Consider the following 23,527-nt stretch of genomic DNA (forward strand, 5'->3'; position numbering starts at 1 on the left):
AAGCCCTGGGGATACACTTCACCTGTGGGAAGGTATACCATCTTGTTGCCATAACATCACCCCAGCGGACCCCTAAGCAGCGTTGGTCACCCTGACTGAATACCACAGGTGGCGTCACGAACACTTCCCCTTTTATTATGGATGTCCCTAGGGCCACGGACCGGGTCAGCCACCGTGACATCCCCATCGAGAACCGAAGGGCCCGGTAACGAGTTCCCCTAGCCCAGGGGGGCGATCCAAATCTTGGCGTCACGAACAGGATCTACTTAAGCCTGAAAATCGGGTCGTGTGCGCCTAGGAACTGTGCCAGAACTGTATTTGAACTGTGATTTGCTTAAAGACTGTGTATTGCCATTTGCCGCCAAAACAGCCGCCATTACAGCGCCACGAGGAGCGCAGAAGAAGAAGGGCGTGGAGTTGTGGGCGTGAACGAACTGAGAAGCGCGAAAAATAATGGCCGCCCAGTCTAAATATCTCTGTACCTTGAGGACGTGTCTGTCAGCAGCCAAGATCCGCCTCCTGATCCTCAATGGCGGGCAGAGACAACAAAAACGAAACCGCCCCAGAAGGAGAGAGCAGGAAAAGGACGAGGAAGAAGCGAGCCATGTGGGAGATGCCATGTCCAGCCGCCCGGGACCAGAGCGTGGGGTCGGAGCAGAGGACTCCCCCAGCCACCTGGAGAGACACCGCGGCCAGGCATTCTCCATTGGCCCTGACTTCCTGCAGGCCGGCGTGGAAGAGCTAAGCGACCAACTCCTGCGGACGCAGCTGAGCACTGAGGCCGGGTGGAAGAAGACCTTCATTGGGAGCCTCCCCAGACGCCTGTCGGCAGCCTCGTCTGGTCCGGAGCAAGAAAGAAGTTCCAGCGCTCCGAAGCCAGAAAGCAAGGCCCTGCCGGAAAGCGAGATGCTGCAAACAGAGATGACAACACTGCAGCACAAGGCCCTGCAACCAGCATTCCAGACCCCAGCGGAGACGGAGCAGGCCGGCACCGGAGGGACCGCATCTGAAGCAGGTACGAAGAACGACCCTGCCCTGATGACCGACACCACCCCAGCGACTGCTCGTGCCACCGCTACTGACTCCTTTCCAGTGACTGATCTTGCAGCAGCCGCTACCTCTGCTGCAGCAAATGCCCATACTCAAGCTACTCAGACCCCCATCTGGAGTGAGGGAGCACCCTATGTAGCACCTGGTAGCCGCCAGTATCCAACCGGGCTACCTCCACCAGTGCCACCTCCAGAACTACAATAAACCTCGAAAAACCGACAAGAATGTAAATAGTTAACTGTTCTTTCTTTGCTGCTTGAACCCGTCCAGGGTTAACTCTTAAAGGGATCCCCTGTTTAAAGGGATCCTATGTTTTTGCATAAGTTCATCGTTGTTTTAAAAAAGAACATTTGAATCATGGACAGTGAATGATTCACAAACTGTTCCTGTAAATAGTTTGCACCTTCTTAAAGGTGCTCTCTACTGGTTTTACAAAGAAGAACTTTGCGAAGAGACTGTTCCTGATGACAGCGTGAAAAGTTCTTGCTGCTTTTACAAGTTGATGATTGACTTGCAAATTGATTGTTTGCACTACCTCAGAAAAGACTTGAGATCGCCTCTTAAAGGGGATGTTAGTTGTTGCACTTTTGCTTAAAAGTGGTAATGTTGCCTTAAGAAGTTAGATAGTGATAATGTTTATACATAGCTGATAGTATGTAGCCAAAAGAATATAAAATGTTTGATAATGTTGAGAATAGGAAAGGTTTAGTGATGTACTTTTGAATAAAATTGAAGTTAAAGTAAATATTAGGTTTTCTGTGAGTAGGCTGAAGAAAAATGCAGTGAGCCCCTAGGGGTTGATAGATAGTCCTGCATATGTGAAAGTAAAAGAAGAATGAGGAAAATGATAAATTGCACTTTGAAGTTGTATAGTACACCCTTAGAGGGTACTTGCACTTAAAGAGAGAAAGATACTGGTTTGTATTTGTACTTGGTAGATAGTATACCCGCATGGGTGATAGTCGTTCATAGTTAGTTAGTAATTGTTATTTAAAGTAGTACACACATGTAAATATGTTCTTGTTTGCAACGTTCAAGTGTTCCCACCTCCCATAAAGGGAAGCATTGTTAAATTAATTTGTTTTACTGCATTCCAAAAATTTGTATGTCTTTTTGCTTATGTATTGTTGTTTTCTTTACCCAGCCCGGGAGTACTGGACTTAACGGGGGGGGGGGATAGTGCAGCTCCCCAGAGTCCTGGTTGCTGCAGTAATGTCATTCTTCCACCGGGGGGAGTGATATTATGTCTGAAGGTAATAAAGGAGTCATCTTTCCAGGTATCACAAACCAAACACCACACTTCACACTCCAATCCACCAGGGGGAGCCACGCTCCTATCTAGTAGGGCACTCCTCACAGAAGGGTAACACTGGTGGTTTGGATAGAAAGTTAGTTAGACGCTGCCTGGGTTTGACCCAGAGAGTACCTGTCAGGCAGACAGGGGAAAAAGGAGGAACATCGGAGCTGCAGAGGGTCCCTGTCAGGGGTGGGATCCTGACAGAGGCCTAGCGGGACAGAAAGACACGGAGCTGCGCCTGCCCCACGTGCGGCAGCATCCTAAGAAAGGACACAAAGAGAACTGTGTTGTAGAGAGTGAGAAACGAAGTCACAGCACAAGGAGATAACACCAGGAGGAGTTCTGCCCTGTAAAGGCTGCCTCCTTCTGAGGCGCATAGCCGGTGGCCGGAACACCGAGGGAGTAATTGACTCTACGCATTAATTCAGAGACCAGCAGGACAGTCAATTCTAAGTTGGCTGCCCGACCTTAATACCTAAGAAGATACAGTGGCAAATTGTGGGGGTCGGGCGTCTCTAGGGTCCCTATAAACAAGCCTCAGGCCATCAGTCATACGGGTTTGTCCTATCCACACCATCTGGGGGACAGAGAGGAAGACATCTAGAACATCCACGAAAGTTGTGAGGACCTTACCGAGTTGCTCAGCAGGGAGGTACTACAACACACAGGCGCTAGTAGGAAGGCTACTGATTTTCACCTGGATAAGGGGACTCTGGATTTGCCTTCGGACCGGCCGGACTCTGCCTACCCTGTGGTCTGTACTCTGGACTGTGGATGCTGAAGCTTCCAGTAAAAGGTAAAGAGACTGCAACCTTGTGTCCTCATTATATCCTGCGCCTTGCAACTTCCACCATCACCATGTACACTTCTGGGAAGCCCTGGGGATACACTTCACCTGTGGGAAGGTATACCATCTTGCTGCCATAACATCACCCCAGCGGACCCCAAAGCAGCGTCGGTCACCCTTATTGAATACCACAGGTGGCGTCACGAACACTTCCCCTTTCATTATGGACGTCCCTAGGGCCACGGACCGGGTCAGCCACTGTGACATCCCCATCGAGAACTGAAGGGCCCGGTACTGAGTTCCCCTAGCCCAGGGAGGCGATCCAGAGGGAACAGATAAGGGCTTAGATAGGAGCATAGCAAGGCATGTGACACTGGTGTCTCCACCTTCCGGGGTAAGCTGGGGGACATGGATAGACTAGGGTGCCCTCTATTTTGAGGGATCAGGTAAGCACCCACAGCCCCTAGTCACTGCGTGACAGATAGTATACACACATTCACCTTTTGTGTTTTTCTCTAGGTGGAAGTTGGAAAGTCTGTAGACGTCTCGGTGAAAGTCTGGGATTCTTCCTACAGGCCATTTCTGAATAAATACTTCAACATCATGCAATTGAGAGTCCAGAGCTCCAGTTCTATCGTCATTCTCAAGTAAACAATCCCCTTCACATCCAAAACCCTCCTCTAACAACCAGAGAGGTTCTCATCCATGACAACATTTCATAGATTCCTACTCTTCTTCTTTTCCCTCATTCCAAATTATTACTCCACCATTGACCACGGGTCAAATCTATGTGAAAAATTCAACACATTTTCACACACTAAAAAAAGAAGGTACCGTATATGGAAAACAATTTGGGACAAATCACCAAACGTTACTGGTGTGGGGTCTGTACCTTGTGAGAGAGCCCCAATTATGCCAAATTGGGAGATTCTGACTACAGGCGCAGAGATCCAGAAAAGACTGAGCTACAGGATGATTGGGCATGGTATTTGTTGTACCATGGTGGCATTCATTCTAGGGATTGGTAGGGATCAGTTGTGCCCTTGCAAATCATCAATAGAAATGATTTTACATACATACTATATTAGTTTTTTGTAATTTGGTCCCATGTTAATTAGTAACTGGGAAAAATAACATATTTTGTCGTTTCTGCGTAAACTTTTCTTTTTCAGACAGCTGCCTGAATGTGACAAGTTCTCCTGGAGTTACCGCCTTCATGGCACTGATGTAGGACAGGCAACGGTGGTAGTGACCGCACAGGATAAAGCCGGGAGGAAGATAACATCAGATCCCTATCCGGTGGAGGTGCGATGGCCAGCACTGGTGCCGGCGTGTAATACATGTCCAATATTCTCCTGTTATGTACAGTATACACATGCTGGATTTCTCTGTAGGTATTTGCACCTTTCCGACTGCTCCCAGAGAAGCTGACATTGATCCCTTACAATATGATGCAGGTGAGAGCTTTTTTTTCGATAGATTGTAAAATGATGTATTTTTTTTGCACCACGCTTCTGGAAAATTCAAAGAAGAAAAATCCAATATCTATAAAGTATATAGGGACATGCAGCGATGGACCCTGATGCCTGAGGAGTAACAATCAGCAGAAAGATAGAGCTCACTAGTAAATCCCATAAGGGTCACCCAAAACCGGCATTACATATGGCATCCAGTATCTGCTCCACAGATCGATGACATGTTTATTCTTCTTTGGCCAATATATTGGGTTCACCCTACCACAGACTCGGACCTCTTATCATTTTGACTAGTTCTTCATATGGATTGACCTTTTCCAGGTTATGTCCGAGGGAGGACCGCAGCCACAGTCCATGATCCAATTTTCCATCATTAATGACAGCGTGGCCACCATAAATGAAGTGGGTCAGGTGACTGGATTAGCCATAGGAACTACCAAAATCAGAGGAACTATTCAGGCCACAAGAGAAGATAATGGCCAATCCACTGTGTTTTCACAGGTAACGACTTTTACAGATTTTCATAGAGAGAATTTTATCTCTGTAGAAAAAACCCTTTCATGTAGCAGTAAAAAATAAAAATTAAGTGCTTTTTTCACCCTCCCTGGATTCAACACTGAGTCTCCACTGCTGCTCCTAGTGTCTGTTATTGTCTGCAATGCTCAGTGCTGAACCTGAGAAGGGTGAATTAAATAATGCTTGTTTTTGTAAAACACACTGTAGCCGGGGGACAGGTTTTAAGATTTGTCTAGTCCCTCAACTGGAAGCCCTTATAAACAGCTCCCCTACTATACTGAAATCATGAATATTGAGTTGAGCAATCATATAGGTAGACCGCCTTTATGCCTGCCAAAAAAAGAAAGGACGCTGCCAGAACCAAAGTTTACCCAACTATATGGAATAGCTTAATCGAGGGTCCAGTCTGAATCTTGTCTTTAGGGGTGGAAACCTTGAAGCAGTGCTCAGCGAAGAGCAAAGGATAAATGGGAACCTATCCACAATTACGTGATTTTCATCTTTAACCTTTAAGTTGACCATATGCAGTGAGCAAAATGCTCGTTCAACCTACTGCATGAGTGTGCATGTGTTCTCAACTGGGACAGTTGTGGGATCATCTTATCTCTTCTGAGAAAAGGATTGGGTCTTAAAATTCAATATAACCGATTCTTCTTTCTCCTGAGATCATCTGTGGAGGGAAAGTGAAAAGACCCCCCATACACATAAGAAAGTCAGTTTCACCCAATATTTAGATAAAACATGACCCTTTTAAATCTATGACACCATCTGTTTTATCTCATAGGATGAGATCCTGGTCGAGGTCGTTTATCTGAAAGCGATCAGGATCCACGTCCCCGTGACCCGTCTAATTACACCATCAGAGGTCTGTACAGGAGCTCCCTGCCGTCACCCTTAATCATAAATTATTTAGGCAACTTTTCTACACTTGATTAGTGGAAATGTTAGATTAATGCATCTACTTCTACGCGTAGGTCAACGGTTCCTATCAATGGTCACAATAACAGTGACATTTCTTCCCTGTTGCAGATGCCTGTGTATGTGATGGGGGTCTCCAGCACACAGACACCATTTTCCTTTAGCAATTCAAAGCCTCCTTTGCAATTCTACTGGTCATTAAATAAAAGAGATGTGGTGACCCTGGAGCCACGTATGATTGAGGTGATAACAAAAAAAAGTGACATCTCTCATGTAGATATTTTCATGATAAGCAAGAATTTTATTTTTTTATTTTCAGGAATCCGTACAGTTGCGGTCAGAGTTAAACTTTGCTCAGTTGGTTCGAACTTGGGCGGTTGGCAGGGTAAACATTAAAGTGACCGTACGTGCTATGTCTGGTGGCCAGCTTGAGGGCAATACCACGGAGCTAAGAGACCAAGTACAAGTCGTGGTGAGTCTGGTTCTTACGGTTCTTCTTTTAATAGTCATCTGCAAAGATTGGTTTTCCAAGTCTTAGACTGTTTGTCTTTTTTTTTTCTTTTTTTCTTTCTGGATAAAAAGGTTTTACGTAGCTTCTCTCTAGTGTTCCTCAAATGTTCTGCTCAGCAGATCCTAATGGCTCCAAATTCTTATCTCACTGTGACTACAAACAAGTAAGGAGAACAGAACATTTCCAGTCATTTCTTTAGAAAAGTGGATGACTTTCCGGTAATTGTGCCCTTACATGTAGAGATGGAGGAGCTTCCGTGACTTCTTACTTGCTTCAGTCCTTCCCCAACTCTTCGGTGATTGAAGAAGATGGGCAGGGGCATCTGAGAGCTGGAGGCATTACCGGATCTGGCATTCTAAAGATCACAGCTGTGGAACCATTTGGAATTACCCAGAACCTTGTTGTTGGCGTGCAGGTAAGAGGCAATACTCAAAAACATGAGTATGATGACATTTTCTCTTACTCCCTACTCTAAACCTTTTCCAGGTCGCTCCTGTCTCCTACCTAAGAATTGACGTCAAACCCAAGCTCCATACCAGAAGTCGCCATCCGCAGGCCTCGTTTCCGGTCGGTATAACCCTGGAGCTCACTGTACACTTTTACTCTAGCATTGGCGAAAGATTCCACGCCCAGAAAACCAAACTTCGGTTTGCAACAAACAGGTACCTGAAAATTGTATACTATGGAGAAAAATGGGAATCATGGGGATAATTATCAGCTGATCTCAAAGAACATTGCCCAAGGCCGCCTGTTTGTCTTCACATACTCAAGCATTACTTATTGTTTTTTTTTCTCTTCTCTTAAACAGAGATGATCTCCTACTAATCGAACCAGGCATTAAGAATTACACCTTCATGATAACGACAGTGATGCAAGGAGATACCCTCCTGAGAGTCTGGGATGAAGCACATCCAGGAATGGCAGATTTTGTGGCGATATCTGTAGAAGATGCCATATCGCCAGAGCTTAAACAATCTGTTGCAGTAGGAGAAGTAATTTGCTTCAGTACAGAGCTGGTCAACAGTAATGGTGAGATTAGTACCAATATAGCTTCAACTGGTGAGGTAGATACTCTAAGTTGTACGTCAGGGTGAGCAGCAGAGAAGGACATACTGATGTTGAGGTTATGCTGAACAGTGAGGTCCAGTAGAACTGGTGTATCAGCAGTGCTGGAAGTACTGAATGCAGCAGAGCAAAATGTGCGGGCAGAACACTAATGCAAGAAATATGGAATGAACACAGGAATAACAGAGGTGAATAGACAATTTAAAACCATGTTGCAGGAAAGTAGAGGGTGCAGACAGCACCCTAGAATAGCAGTGCAGGAAAGTAGAGGGTGCAGACAGCACCCTGGAATAGCAGTGCAGGAAAGTAGAGGGTGCAGACAGCACCCTAGAATAGCAGTGCAGGAAAGTAGAGGGTGCAGACAGCACCCTGGAATAGCAGTGCAGGAAAGTAGAGGGTGCAGACAGCACCCTGGAATAGCAGTGCAGGAAAGTAGAGGGTGCAGACAGCACCCTGGAATAGCAGTGCAGGAAAGTAGAGGGTGCAGACGGCACCCTGGAATAGCAGTGCATGAAAGTAGAGGGTGCACACAGCACCTTGGAATAACAGTACAGGACAGTAGAGGGTGCAGATAGCACTTTGGAATAGCAGAGATAAGTAGCCTGGCAATTGCTGCATTTTGGGGCACATTAAGTAAGATGGGTGCATTTTCTGAGAGGTACATCATAATTCTGAAAAATTGCAAACATTTGAAATCTCACATACATGGGTTCAAATATGTCCTCAGGTCTCTTGTATCAAGTCTTAAAATGTCCTGTCTTGGGTTGTTGGAGATCCAACGTTCGGCAGGGGCTATAGTAAAATGTATGATTTCCACAGTGGGGCTAATGAAGACTCTCTCACACCAAATCCTCCTTGTCCTTCACCAGATGAGCCGGGGGTCTGGCAGTCGTCACAAGGTCCATTCCTGCAGGTAGACGCAGTGACAGGTGCTGCCGTAGCTCGCTGTAAAGGGATCACCAATGTCTTCTATATCATTACTGGGATGTTCACCACATACAAGCAGGTGAGAGTCACTGGTTTATAGGAAAATACACCTGTGATATAAGACATGGCGGTTCAGCAAATCTAAAAATATATATTTTTTTTAATTAAATGTATGCATTTGGGGGTAAAAATATTCTCCATTTGGCTTTTATGAGCTCTTTGTGTTCCTGCACATTCAACTTTGATATGGTCTGTGGTCATAAATCAGATAAGAGAAGTTAAAAAAAGACAGGAAAAAAAAACATTCGCATTAGATCGTCATATTAAGCTCACTGATGGATTCTCGGCTAACTCATCCTACAGCCAACAATAGACAGAGGCTGTAGAAGGAAAACAGTGCAGATTCTTTAACGTAACCCAATTACAAAAATGATTTTTAGCTAAAAATATATGCATTTAAGAAAAAATAAATTGTCCCTGAAGGTGGACAACCCTTAAAATAGCAGGGGCTTTTGCAAGTGATGGTGTATTGGCAATTGTCCGTGGTCGGCCATCATACGGGGCCTCCAATTATTCTATACGGTACCAGGCATTTAATGCGGACCCATGTAGGTATAATAACTCATAAGTTAATCATTTAACAGGAGAAAAAATGAGTAATAAATATACCAAAAACCATAATTTAAATTTCATAAATATTTTTTATTATTTAATACCATGAATTTGTTTTTACAATCAATACATAGGTCTTTTTAATACAAAAAAGTGAATAAAACTAAAGTGTCAGACAAGACCCAGAGTGGAGTATATTGGACTAAAAAGCACTAATAGAGTGATAAGGGTTCGCTATAGTGCCCATATACAAGTATGATCAAATGTGCATGTGCACTTCACCATCTATAGGCACCTTCCTTCCACTCATATGTGTGTACTATATGCTGCGGATATCCATGGGTAATTCCTCCTTTGAGATCATAGTCCCTCTCCTATATAGCAAAATATCCACATCATAAGTTACAAACAGTCAATCCCTCATTGGTGTGCAGAAAAAAGATAGTTTTAATTAATTACCCATGATAAGGTGAACCGTCCAACTCCAATCTGCGTCTTGGATCCCCAACGCACGTTTCGCATACAGTTTGTGTTGCTTCCTCAGGGGGCCTCCAATTAGTTGCCTACCATTATGGATTCCGATATATGGCCTGTATGAAACATTTTAATTGGTTTCGCCATCGTTTAGAGGGTAATAATCCGTATTCTTTCATTTCAGATCACAATCGAATCTTCCAAGTCCCTCATTATGAGACTTGTATCCCAAAGTCATGTCACTAACTTCCCGTCCACACGTCAGTACAGATTGCTCGTGGCTTTCAGTCTCTCGGAGCCCATTATAAAAGGTAAGGATGGGACATGTCTGCTAGTCCTAGTCCTGGGAATCTTGCTTAAATCTATCACTTCTGGAAAAAATGTTCATGACTTTCCAGAGGATCTTTCCAGCCGAGGTCACTGGACATTGGAGAAAGGACAAATGGCTGATCATACGCTCCTTTACATAGTTCTTCAAGTGCTTCTTTCTCATTGAACACCTTTGTCTGTATACTCATGCCAGCACTTTTTTGTTGTTGTCGCACGCTCTTTATATTTTTTATTGGCCAGGTCCATGCAGCAATGCACAGATGGAGGCAGTGAAGAATATGCTGACACCTGCCAATCACCTGCTCTGTTCGGTGCAGTTCAGTAACCAATCCTTTCCCATCCCGGCGTCCAAGGTGTTCCAGATCAGACCAGAGTTCAGCATGGAGACAGGTACGGGTACGGTCGGAAGCAAAGGACATTTTATTTTTTTACTATGACTTTAAGAACCTGCCTGTTGTGCTCGGCGCCGATTTCTGAAGCTTCCGCTAACGTCACATCCACAAAACAGCAACTTCTCTTCCTCTCTGCTCTGTTGACGGGACGTTACTGCTGACGGCATACTGATTGACAGTCGGCTCCCTGCTTCCTAACTGTGGGGAGCCAGATGTCAATCAGCATGACGTCGACAGTCATGCCCTGTGGACAGAAGAAGAAGAGCTGCTGTGTTGATGTCAAGGAGCAGAATTGCCGGCAGAGATTGCAGGGAGTTAGTAACTACCTGCCTGTTAGTTTTAAAGTCCATAGTAAAAAATGAAATAGTCCTGGATAACCCCTTTAAGTTCTCACTATCAAACTTTGCACAAGTGAGATGGAGAAGCAGATATAAGAAACGTTATAATATGTCTTATCAGAGGAATATACCTCTTTCTTCACTTATGAGCCACTTCTTATCCACCTCAAGGCCTGAATTCATCATTCATTGTGAAAAACCGCTCACATCAGTCTTGGTAAAACAAACAAAAAAATAATTAGCTAATTGAAGGATCGGACTACAACTGCCTATTAAAGTCTATGGAGAGGGGAAGAAGAGAGCAGCAAAAGAAAAGGGAAAGACAGAGAGAGGCAAAGACACACACAGATGGTGCTGTTGTTTTTCTGTAAAGTGTTTTAACTCAACCCAGAGAATGCCAATTAACTGCCTATTAAAGTCTAAGGACAGGGGATCGGGAGCGAGCAGCAGAATGAGAAAGCGAGAACCAGATAAAAGAAAGCAGCAACATCTGTATGTTTTATCATACCCAAAATCTGTATTCACAGCTACACTGCTCAGTACCTCTGAATATTTTTTGCTATGCTTCTCCTTCTGATCATGTGCTGTAAAGACAGGAGAGCACAACTTATTCTGAAAGGAGGCCTTAACCTGTGACATGTGTTGTATTTCTAGAACAATATATTTGTCAGATCTCCATCCGACCCCTGACAGACCTGGAGATGCAAACCCTGAGCATGACGGAGACCTCAGTGGCTATAAGAGCCTCTCTGAATGGAGCAATCGGGCTCGTCCATGTCCCTTTCTGTCCAGCTTTCCACATAAACCAATCTGAGCTGATTTTCAGTAACAACAATCTTGATGATTGTATCAGGATCTATGGGACCAGCGACGTCATAAGAAATGTGGAGGTAAGGTGTTAGACCGCTGGGTGGTGAAATGTAATGGAGGCCATGATGCTGGTTACGTTTTCTAATTTTAGAGGGGCATTACTATTAAAAAATGGAGATACATAAACCAACGTCACTTTCTTTTACCTACAGATAGTATCAAGTTTCCCAGACTTCTTGCTTGGGAACACCATAGCTTCAGAAAAGCACACAGGACTGTTCCTCTTTCCCGTCTCTATTTTGGACCTCGCATCCATCCAGTTATTCCCAGTGCCCCTGACTATTAATATCTCATGTGCCCTGACGGGTCAGCACGTGGTGCTGCCAGTGACTGTTGCACAAGGTCAGTTTGATATCTCTTACTACTTTAGATTGTGCAATATTTAGAGTTTCTACAGATTATGGTGCCAAGTTCTACAGAATGCAATTAGTAGATGTGGCCACTAGATGGCAGCAGAATCAAGCTGACAACTTGGACCCTATCTAGGAGAGTAGCTGCACTGTCACAAAACTTTTGAAATGTTGAAAGTTTTAATGTGTAGCGATCCAAGTGCCGACTGGAGACCCCACTTATCCCTAAAATGAAGGGGAAAAAAAGTGTTAAGATGAACAGCGCTCTTTTCTGAGACCGAAAACAAACTACAGTAATAGATTTTCTATTGACCCATCTTCACAGCTTATGCGACCAATCACATTTTCTGCCTCTTTAACATGACAATGGTTTTATATATATTTCCAAGTTAAGGAATTTTATTTATGCAACTGTTTAATATCATTTATAATGCTTCTATTTCCTTGAATCAAAGTTGTTCCCCAGCTATTGCAAAACTACAACTCCCAGCATTGCCAGGTAGTCGCAGGTGTCAGAGCACGCCAAGTGCTGTAGTTCCGCAGCAGCTGCAGCTCACTGATGTATAATAACGGTGAATGTTCCTTTGTGTTTCCATTCCTAACTGACCCAATGACTATTGATCATTTCCATTACAGGTCGGAAGGGTGACCAGGGGTCTTGGTCAAAATTCCCTGTCCCCGTCTCCGTTATAATCTTCACTGTGCTTGCAGCGGTGGCTGGTTACTGCGCCATTGTCATTGGTAGGTTATCCAGTATGGCGGTTGCAGAGTTACTGGACCCATCCACCATTCAGAGCTAATTTAATCCGGCACTGAATTTCACGTGTGTTTTCCTATTTGGGGTATCAGAGTAGCTCCCCGCCTGCAGCTGCGACAAGGGAGATGTTATAGGTTGTATGACCTTGATTCCCTTTCTCTACAGAGATAGCAAACAAGAACTAGGGGGAGTCATGAGATTTCTCTATGGGAAGATGGCAGTATGCCCCCAAAAGGAGAAAAACTGTCTCTATAGAGCCACCTATAAGTCACAGACGTGGGATATGACTTGGGATGTCACACAGCTCTGTATTACTGATGGTTTACATTGCAAAGATCTGTAGGTGGCAGTAGAGAGGCAGTTTTCTTCCTTCTGGAGGGGAGCCAATTTGGATAACAATATTATAAAAGTGCGTGATTGGTGCAGGAAGCCACACTCTCCTGTGGGCCAAAAAGTGAAGGAGGCACAATGACGTCATGGGTACAAAGAGGAGGAGTATGAATTTTACCTTTTCCATGGGGGTGTCATTAGTACTTTTGGAGAGGGCATTATTACTGGAATAGTGGGTGCAATACTGCCTTGCCCCAGGCGTTGGCCCACACGCTCTGCCACTCCCTTGGGGCCCTATAGCTTCACCCTCCGTCCGCTTCCCTGATACGTAGACGATGTGCCGCCCACTGAACACGTCTGTTTCCAGTCTACAGAGCCATCATTGATCATCGGAGGACAACATCCATCAATTATATGTCAACTTCAAATGGTGAGTTACCAAGAAGTCGTCTCCTACACGAGAAGCTGGTTGTGTAAGAGGAGACAGACCAGGAAAGATGTCAGTGTGAGCCGAACGTCAGACTGCAGCTCATATATTTGTGATATATATTCTGATTTACCTTGGCTTACTGCCTGTATCATAGTCCGATCTCTCTCACAGCAGCATACACCGTTTTGGTGATATCGGAGCTGATATCTCCCAGCAGTCCCTGCTGGTTCAGTGTCTGCAGGCAGAGAGCTTGCTAGGTTCAGTCATTGCATCAACAAGAAATAGCGTGTGGAATAACCTGCAAATAAGCCACAATGGAATATAGGAATAGGAATATCTTCTGGCTTTTTAAAAAATTCACATTGGGATCCATACACTCCGGGAATCCGCACCCCGGTCCAGCGGTGACGTTCCGATGATCTCTGACCTTCAATGGCGGCAGCAATCAGGCGACTGGTGGTCAAGACGTCATCAATTTCAGGCCAGAACGGCGGCGCTGGACCAGGGAGCGGATTCCTAGGGGCCAGTACTGCTTCTTCTCTTCTTTTATCAGCGTGGCTTCCCATTGTGAATTTTTTAAAAAGAGGCTGAAAAATCCGTTTAAATAGGTACAAAAATAATAGAAACATAAGACAAGAAAGGGTCAGGGATAAGATGGGGAAGAGGGGTGAATGTAGAGAACATATATGAAAAGCCATAAGACTCATCAAGGTTTCCCATTTCTCAATTCCTTGTAAATCCAGAAGCGTCGGTAAAAGTAATGAATGATCTAGCTTTAGAACAGGTCACCACTATCAAATTGGTGGGGTCCGACACTCATCAATCCCACCAAGAAGCTGTAACCAGGTCCCACGAGAGCTGGATGTACACAGCGTACATAAGTCATCAATATCTATCTGCAAAACCTCTTTGAGGGATATTTGTACCATTGACGTGTATGTACCTATACAAGAGAGGCATGAATAAGGCGCGAGGACACCATAACGAAAGGTTCCCCACTTCATCGTCTCCTTCTTTTAAATCCAGGTCAACCGTCTATGAGAAGCCTGCAGGACGCCACCTACAACATCATGAGAAGGAGATCCAATTTCCGTGGACAACTCTGGAGCTCAGGACCTTAATGCTCCATCCCATACAAGAAGTTATGAGACTACAGAAAAAAAAGTTCAACTTGGAAATAAAAGTTCATTTGTTTTGAGATTGTCTTTGTTGGTTACTTACTGAGCAGAGAGAAAAGAGCAACAAGGTTGTAAAAGTGCGACCTACAGTCCTATAATATACAGACATGTTTATTTCCTATGTATGTATTGGAACAACACAAAAAAATAGAGGAAAATTGGACAAAATTTCACACACAACCCCCAAAATGAGGAAGTGATGATAGAAAACGATACTACGATGGTGTCAGCGTCTCTCTGCTGAGATTTGGTAAAGTCTCCCTTCTACCTCTGCTATTTATTGGAAGTTGTGAGGTTTTCATGAGAATCCTGATTTTAGGAATGAGGGGGAAGATCTGGTCCGTGAGTTATCATTTAACTCTCTCCTGAAGGGGAAGAGGGAGAGAAAATATAGAAAATGTCAGGTCATCACGGCTGGGATGAGAGAGGTTGTATGGACCAACATTAGAGAGGGAGATTCGGCTTACAAGTCATGGTGCATCTGTGGAGGAGGACGAGGAACAGGAGGACGAGGAACAGGAGGAAGACGAGGAACAGGAATGTCATCAGTGGTTTTATCATATGGTTCTATCTATACGTAGTTTTTAAGGACTGTGATATGAGACCTGATGTTGGGGGCTGTGGGCCTCCGTGACAATGAGGCCCAGTAGTCAATACGGTCCCTAAAGTTATGCTACTGTCAGTTCCCCCATAACAGTGCCAGCTACAATGCCCCCATACAATAACTAATTACAGTACCCCATAACAGTGCCATCTACAATGCCTCATACAATATCTAATTACAGTGCCCCCATAACAGTGCCAGCTACAATGCCCCCATACAATAACTAATTACAGTGCCCCATAACAATGCCAGCCACAACGCCCCAAACAATAGCTAATTACAGTGCCCCATATCAGTGCCAGCTACAAAGCCCCCCATACAATAACTAATTACAGTGCCCCATAACAGTGCAAGCCACAATGCCCCAATACAATATCTAATTACAGGGCCCCATAACAGTGCCAGCTACAATGCCCCAATACAATATCTAATTACAGTGCCCCATAACAGTGCCAGCTACAGTGCCCCCATACAATATCTAATTAGAGTGCCCCATAACAGTACCAGCTACAATGCCCCCATACAATATCTAATTACAGTGCCCACTACAATGCCTCCATACAATATCTAATGACAGTGCCCCATAACAGTGCCAGCCACAATGCCCCAATACAATAACTACAGTGCTGCTATAAAAGAGCCGGCTGCAATGCCTCCATAACAGTGCCAACCTCAGTACCCTCACACAATAGTAAACTCTAGTGCTCCTATAACAGAGGTGGCTGCAGAGCCCCCTACCATAGCCCCCCACAGTGCTCTTATAAGATTACTTGCAACAATGTTCCCATAATCGCCAACTAGTGACCCCATAACAAAGCCACCTGTGTATGGTATAGCCAGTAACAATGCCCCCAATACACAATGCCCACATATTAGTGCCCCCACAATAGATCCATGGCCACTGACACCTTAGTGCCACGGATGGTGGGTACAGTTGCCCGCTGTCACCAGTGCTGCTCCTGTGTGGATATCCTGCATTATTACGTATGTTTCTCCAGGTTCTTACTGCAGAGAGGTAGGGAGATTTGCTGGTTGTTTGCTCGGAGAAGTAATCTATTGTAATGTATTGTCCTTATCTATTATTAAAGACCCTGCCTGACTTCACTTGAAAAGGCCGCAGGCCACAAAGGTACAACAATATGTTACATCTGCAGCAGGAACATGGAAATGTAATAATAATAATAATTTTTATTTATATGGCGCCAACATATTCCGCAGCACTTTACAATTAAGTGGGGACATGTACAGGCAAATTCAATACAAGTTAAGACAATTTAAACAGTGACATTAGGAGTGAGGTCCCTGCTCGCAAGCTTACAATCTACAAGGAAATGGGGGGACACAATAGGTGAAAAGTGCTTGTTATTTCAGGTCTGGCAATTATAATAAATAGGGATTTTCATATAAAGCTGCATGATCCGGTCATCAGCCCGTGTGTTTAAGTGCAGTAGTCAAGTATCAAGTGCAGTTATCATGTGCATGGAGGGTGTGGAGACAGATGAATAGTGTAGGGGGCAGATTCAGAGTAATATTTGGAAGGAGGGAACAGGGCAAAGTTAGTTTACTGAGTAGTTGATGTGGTAGGCTTGTTTGAAGAGATGGGTTTTTAAAGCTCGCTTGAATAGGTCGGGGCTAGGTATCAGTCTGATCGTCTGGGGAAGTGCATTCCAGAGAGCTGGCGCAGCACGAGAGAAGTCTTGGAGACGGAGGTGTGAGGTTCGGATTACAGGGGATGTTAGTCTTAGGTCATTTGTAGAACGGAGGGCACGTGTAGGGCGATAGACGGAGATGAGAGAGGAGATATAAGGCGGTGCAGAACTGTGGAGGGCTTTGTGGGTGAGAAAGATGAGTTTATACTGGACCCTGTAGCGAATGGGTAGCCAGTGTAATGACTGGCACAAGATGGAGGCATCGGTGAAGCAGCTGGACAGAAATATGACCCTGGCTGCCGCATTCAAGATGGATTGGAGAGGAGAAAGTTTGGAAAGAGGGAGACCGATCAGAAGAGAGTTGCAGTAGTCCAGACGAGAATGAATAAGAGCGACAGTAAGAGTCTTAGCAGTTTCAACGGTGAGAAAAGGTCGGATTCTGGAGATGTTTTTAAGATGCAGGTGACAAGAGCGAGTGAGTGATCGGATATAGGGAGTAAAGGAAAGGTAAAGGAAATGTAATGCTTAAAGGTTCCCATACACACCTGTGCAGCAGACAGTTACTTCTAACAACCCTTTTTTCCCAGGCATGCTCGGTTAGCGGAGTGTACATGTGTTTTCCATGGGGAGAGGAAAGCTGCTCACACTAGACATCTCACCTCTCCTCTCCTGAGAATGACAGAATAGGCCTCTGAAATTAAACATGGCCGAACCTTCTTTCCCAGATATCACACTGAACATACAAGAGTTGCTACCGGAGGGGCAGAGGTCAGGGGCAGGTCACCATGGGCCCCTGACTTGGAGGGTCTTACCCGGAGCGACCACTACCCCCATCTGTATCGGTGTGCGCACAATGGTCTCCCTGCACTAGCCCTCTCCTTTCCGTAGTCCACAGGTCGCTTTAGGCCTTCAGAATGGTAAGTCCTAGGAGGAGCGATGTGATGAGGTCACCGCAACGGAACATGCACATCATGACATCAGAGTCCAGGTGCGATTACATCACCGAGTTGGTCTGTCAGTGACCTGCCGCTGGAATCACAGTAGTTAGGGGAGTATATGTTGTTTATTTTTTATTTTAATATTGTGTGAGCTGTGGGGACATCATTTTGTAGAGGGGAGCTGTGCGTGTACCATACTGCGTATATAGAAGCTGTGGAGACAGCATACTGTGTAGAGGGGAGATGTGGAGACACCATACTATGTATAGGGGAGAGCTGTGGGGACATCATTCTGTAGAGGGGAGCTGTGAGTGTACTATACTGTGTACATAGAAGCTGTGGAGACAGCATACAGTGTATACGGGAGATGTGGAGACATCATACTGTATAGAGGGGAGCTGTGAGAACATCATTCTGTATAGAGGGGAGCTGTGGGGACATCATTCTGTAGGTTCATTATGTGGGTGTACCATACTGTGCATATAGAAGCTTTGGAGAACACATACTGTGTATAGGGGAGATGTGGAGACACCATACTATGTATATGGGAGATGTGGGGACATCATACTATGTATAGGGGAGATGTGGGGACATCATACTATGTATAGGGGAGATGTGGGGACATCATACTATGTATAGGGGAGATGTGGGGACATCATACTATGTATAGGGGAGATGTGGGGACATCATACTGTATGTAGGGGAGCTGTGGGTCTATCATACTGTGTATAGGGGAGCTGTAGTGACATCATACTGTATAGATTGAAGATTTAGGGACATCATATTGCATATAGTAGAGCTGTAGGAACATCGTACTGTGCAGAGGGGAGCTGTGGGGACATCATACTTTGTATAGAGAGATGTGTGGGCATTATACTGTGTACAGGAGAACTATGGGGATATCATTTTGTGTATACTGGATATGTAGGGACATCATACTAGGAATAGTGGAGCTGTGGGGACATACCACTGTGTATAGAGAGCTGTGTGGGCATTATACTGTGCAGAGTGGAGCTGTGGGGACATAATACTGTGTATAGGTAGATGTGTGGGCAATATACTGTGTACAGGGGAGCAATGGAGATATACTGTGTAGAGGGGAGATGTAGGGACATCATACTAGGTATAGTGGCGCTGTGGGGACATCATACTATATAGAGAGCTGTGTGGGCATTATACTGGAGTGGAGCTGTGGCCAAAGTAGGTATCAAGCAGCTCTCCTTTTAAATATAGTTTTACACAGTTTTTTCTGAGGACTTTGGAGCGGATCTGTTTCATTATCCACATCAAAGCATAATATAAGAGCATATGAGGGGTTTTTGAAGTCGTTTTTAAAGAGTATCTGCTCCAAAATCCAAGTAAAAAAACTCTGTGCAAACAGGCATTAAAAAATATAACAAATAAACCTAAAGGTACCGTCACAGGGGCGGAGGCGCGTTCCCGGGACTCCCAGTCCACTCTGCGGTGGGTACCACTGTGCGGCGGCGTTCTTTGCTTTGTTTCCATGTTGCAGACCGTTAGTCTTATACCATAGGTGGGTTGTTATATAGTGCACTGTCAAGTTAGTAGCAGCCTTTTGACTACGGCCTGCGGTATTTATCTCTGATTAGCTGCCAGCATGGTGGAGTCTCATCCCTAATGGATTATTCCATATATAGCTCTATTCATTTTGTTTTGCTTATTTTTTAGGTTCATTTATAAATATTATATTAATTTTTTTCTATTATATGCCTATATCTGTATAAGCACTTTATTATGACATGCTTGTGGACCGGTTTACCCGTGCACGCGCCCCCTGTTCAGTGCTGCAGCGTCCTTCGCTGTGACGCCATTGCTTGTATCACTCTCCATGCATTTGTTTTAAACTAATTTCAATAAAGTTTATATATTTTGTATGATACTGTGTCAGACCACTTATCATCTTTTTTCTAGTGTTAGTATACTATATAGAGAGCTGTGTGGGCATTATACTGGAGTGGAGCTGTGGCCAAAGTAGGTATCAAGCAGCTCTCCTTTTAAATATAGTTTTACACAGTTTTTTCTGAGGACTTTGGAGCAGATCTGTTTCATTATCCACATCAAAGCATAATATAAGAGCATATGAGGGGTTTTTGAAGTCGTTTTTAAAGAGTATCTGCTCCAAAATCCAAGTAAAAAAACTCTGTGCAAACAGGCATTAAAAAATATCACAAATAAACCTAAAGGTACCGTCACACTCAGCGACGCTGCAGCGATATACACGAGCCGATCGCTGCAGCGTCGCTGTTTAGGTTGCTGGTGAGCTGTCACACAGACAGCTCTCTCCAGCGACCACCGATCAGGGGAATGACTTCGGCATCGTTGAAACTATCTTCAACGATGCCGAAGTCCCCCTGCAGCACCCGGGTAACCAGGGCAAACATCGGGTTACTAAGTGCAGGGCCGCGCTTAGTAACCCGATATTTACCCTGGTTACCATTGTAAAAGTAAAAAAAAAAACAGTACATACTCACCTTCTGATGTCTGTCACGTCCCCCGGCGTCCGCGCTGCTGCTCAGAGCTTCCTTCACTGAATGTGTCAGGGCCGGCAGAGCACAGCGGTGACGTCACCGCTGTGCTCGGCTTTACGGCCGGCACTGACACATTCAGTGCAGGAAGCTCTGAGCAGCAGCGCGGACGCCGGGGGACGTGACAGACATCAGAAGGTGAGTATGTACTGTTTTTTTTTTTACTTTTACAATGGTAACCAGGGTAAATATCGGGTTACTAAGCGCGGCCCTGCGCTTAGTAACCCCATATTTACCCTGGTTACCATTGTAAAACATTGCTGGCATCGTTGCTTTTGCTGTCAAACACACCGACCTAACGACAAAATAAGGTGCTGGCCTTTTAGCTCCGACCAACGATATCACAGCGGGATCCAGATCGCTGCTGCGTGTCAAACACAACGATATTGCTATCCAGGACGCTGCAACGTCACGGATCGTTGTCGTTCTCGTTGGAAAGTTGTTCAGTGTGAAGGTACCTTAAGGAGTAGAATTAACAAGTCGACCGAAGGGGGAAGGGGAGGGATTGCAACATCGATTTAGATTTCATATCATTTAATGGGATTACAGGGGTTTCCATATGAAGTAAGCTTCTTCTCAAAGAGAACAAACAAGTCATATGGAAACACGCTCCAGGACATGCACATCTGTCACATGTAGCAAAGTCATAAACACCGGGTTCACGGTATCATCAACCGTGAACTCCATGCATTTGGGGGTCATGGCTGCGACCCACTGTTCCCACCCTGAGGCTATGTGCACACTTTGCGGTTTTTGCTGCGGATCCGCAGCATTTTTGGACGCTGCGGATCCGCAGCAGTTTTCCATGTGGTGTACAGTACTATGTTAACCTATGGAAAACAAAAAACGCTGTGCACATGCTGCGGAAAAAAACGCGCGGAAAAGCAGCGGTTTTCATTCCGCAGCATGTCAATTCTTTGTGCGGAATCCGCAGCGGTTTGGCACCTGCTCCATGTTAAAAACCCGCAGGTGTCTAAAACCGCACTGGAAACCGCACAAAAAAACGCGATAAATCCGCAGTACTTTTTGCACTGCGGATTTCATGAAATCCGCTGCGGAAAAATCCGCAGCAGAATCCGTAAAGTGTGCACATAGCCTAAACCTTGCCCGAAGCCTCCACACCCACCTCCATGTAACCCAGGATGCCTGATAATTAGTACAACTTCCCACTAATCATCTCATGGACAAACTCAAGATTACCAGCTGGAAGAAATGTTACATATAAAGATGCTTTCGTTTAAAGGAAAGATCTTACTCATCCTTACCTTGAAGTGGACAAGTTCTGTTTCCTTGGAGGCAGAATATGTCTGCATGATGGGATTATTGAACATGTAGGAGCTTGTCCCTTAGTAAAAAATATAATTTTTTTTGTTGAGATCCGATGTGCCAGTCATGAGAAATCTAGTGAAGAAGCCATATGCAAATCAGGCTGTTAGTGCACTGGGGGCGTGTCCATGCACTTGAACGGCCTCTTCCACATTCCCAGAGCACTTCCAGCCTGATTTGCTTATAGCTTCTATGCTAGATTTCTCATGAGTGGCATATCGGATCTCTACAAAAAAAGGTATCATTTTATTTCTGATTTTCTTCCAGTCTAAGCTTTTGGCATAAAAAAAAAGGACCTAGACATCCCCTTTAAATGACAATTAAAGGGTATTTTCACCTTAAAATAACAGTGAAAGACGAAGGCTACTCTCCCATGATGAGTTTTTGTAGATTTTTTTATGCTGCGTATTTTCAAAAAAATGCGAGTAATCGATTTTATTTAGTGGGTGCAGAAAATCTGCAACAGTAAAAACTCAGCCAAAGCTCATTTGTGGGAACATAGCCTAAACATGGGTATTAACCCAAATCTGAAGTTATGGCACCAAAACCCATACATAACATAGCTGATGAGACGTCCGCAGCATTTTCTATTATCATGTGTTTTATATATAGAGCCAAGAGGGAAGTGAGAGTAAGGCTCGGGTCACACCAGTGTATATTCTCTCATCCAAAAAAGAACACTAAACGGAGTTAGATCTGATTCTCTCGGACAAGGAGAAGATGGGAAATAAAAGGGTCTACATCCTCTTATCTTCACCATTCTGTCAGTCCATGGAAATTGGACTGCAATCAGATGTCATCAGAGTGCAGTGTGACGGTTTCCTTGGACTCATTGACTTGCACAGCCGAATGTCAGATCAAACTTAGGCATGCTGCGACTCAGAGCAAAAAAAAAGTGTCCTCAGCTATTCAGAGAGCAGTATAATCTACAGTTGAACGACCTTCCAATAAGTGATCCCCAGAGTATTCCTGACCCCAAAACTTCCCTGAAAAAGTGTGTCCCCTAATCTAGCACCGTTACAAATGAACATCTGCACCTCAGGCTAATGGACGCTGCAAACAAGCAATTGTAAGGGTAGGATCACTCATACACAGATGCACAAGTTATGCTAAACTTTATCCAGGGGTCGTTGTGTGACCCCTGCAGTCAATCACTGGCTGCAGTGATGTCCATCACCTAACGGCCTTACTGGCAGAGGGTGGACAGGCTGGGGAGCCAGGTATAGGTGCGGAGGAGCGGCAGGGAATTGGTAGGTATGTTTTCTTTTTCATTTTGACACCATGCCGGCCATACACATTATTATTATTTATTATTATTATACATCCTCCTCTCTCACCATTGAAATCACATGAACGCTCGGCCGATCTCATGTGCATGGAGGAATTGGAAGAGATATCTGCTGCACCAACACGTGGTGAACCCTGGAAACCACCCAAAATTTAAAAACCCCTCACTATAAAGTTACGGGTGATCCATGAGGTTTTCTTTCATTACATGTATGTGTTATATAATTTTTCATGGCCGTCCAACAATCCAGAACACAGCTAATTATCCGGACCCCAAGTCCCTTCATGCCACATTGATGTCACTTTACTCTATTTCTATACAAATTTAGTAATAATGAATATCAGTCTATAAACCTCTATGGAGGTGGAGCAGGAAAGTCCCACATCTGACCAACACTAATTAATGGTTTTCACACGGCGGCTTTAGGTTTCCCCACTTCCTTTTCTGGTCATATGGATTTATTTTGTTTTCTTAACTGCTGGATATGAAACTTTAGATTTGTGCACACGGCTGACATAAAGCGATTGCTAAAATGTGGATATTTAGTTAAAGGGGTTTTCCATATTCCC

The 23,527-nt window shown here is 44.6% G+C and overlaps 2 protein-coding genes across 6 annotated transcripts in view; one reads left to right on the forward strand and one right to left on the reverse strand.

Annotated features, from left to right (window-relative positions):
* LOC143807193 (nuclear pore membrane glycoprotein 210-like) overlaps window positions 1–14,624 on the forward strand; it is a 33,253-nt gene extending 18,629 nt beyond the window's left edge. For 3 of the 5 annotated variants that reach the window (XM_077288478.1, XM_077288479.1, XM_077288480.1), the window contains exons 23-41: window positions 3,654–3,781; window positions 4,307–4,439; window positions 4,529–4,591; window positions 4,931–5,110; window positions 5,910–5,990; window positions 6,155–6,286; window positions 6,363–6,515; window positions 6,626–6,717; window positions 6,795–6,969; window positions 7,041–7,216; window positions 7,363–7,583; window positions 8,489–8,625; window positions 9,817–9,943; window positions 10,203–10,352; window positions 11,347–11,582; window positions 11,715–11,904; window positions 12,549–12,653; window positions 13,367–13,429; window positions 14,456–14,624. In XM_077288478.1, coding sequence (XP_077144593.1) covers window positions 3,654–3,781; window positions 4,307–4,439; window positions 4,529–4,591; window positions 4,931–5,110; window positions 5,910–5,990; window positions 6,155–6,286; window positions 6,363–6,515; window positions 6,626–6,717; window positions 6,795–6,969; window positions 7,041–7,216; window positions 7,363–7,583; window positions 8,489–8,625; window positions 9,817–9,943; window positions 10,203–10,352; window positions 11,347–11,582; window positions 11,715–11,904; window positions 12,549–12,653; window positions 13,367–13,429; window positions 14,456–14,550 — 2,637 coding nt within the window. In that variant the 3' untranslated portion in view covers window positions 14,551–14,624. The remainder of the gene's footprint in view (window positions 1–3,653; window positions 3,782–4,306; window positions 4,440–4,528; window positions 4,592–4,930; window positions 5,111–5,909; window positions 5,991–6,154; window positions 6,287–6,362; window positions 6,516–6,625; window positions 6,718–6,794; window positions 6,970–7,040; window positions 7,217–7,362; window positions 7,584–8,488; window positions 8,626–9,816; window positions 9,944–10,202; window positions 10,353–11,346; window positions 11,583–11,714; window positions 11,905–12,548; window positions 12,654–13,366; window positions 13,430–14,455) is intronic. The other 2 variants (XM_077288482.1, XM_077288481.1) reach the window with 2 other exon arrangements.
* The window catches only part of LOC143807195 (cadherin-1-like), a 67,807-nt gene that overhangs the window by 42,454 nt on the left and 1,826 nt on the right, over window positions 1–23,527 (reverse strand). The window lies entirely within an intron of this gene.

The sequence above is a fragment of the Ranitomeya variabilis genome, chromosome 2 (genome assembly GCF_051348905.1).
Source record: "Ranitomeya variabilis isolate aRanVar5 chromosome 2, aRanVar5.hap1, whole genome shotgun sequence".
In the NCBI taxonomy this organism is placed as follows: domain Eukaryota; kingdom Metazoa; phylum Chordata; class Amphibia; order Anura; family Dendrobatidae; genus Ranitomeya; species Ranitomeya variabilis.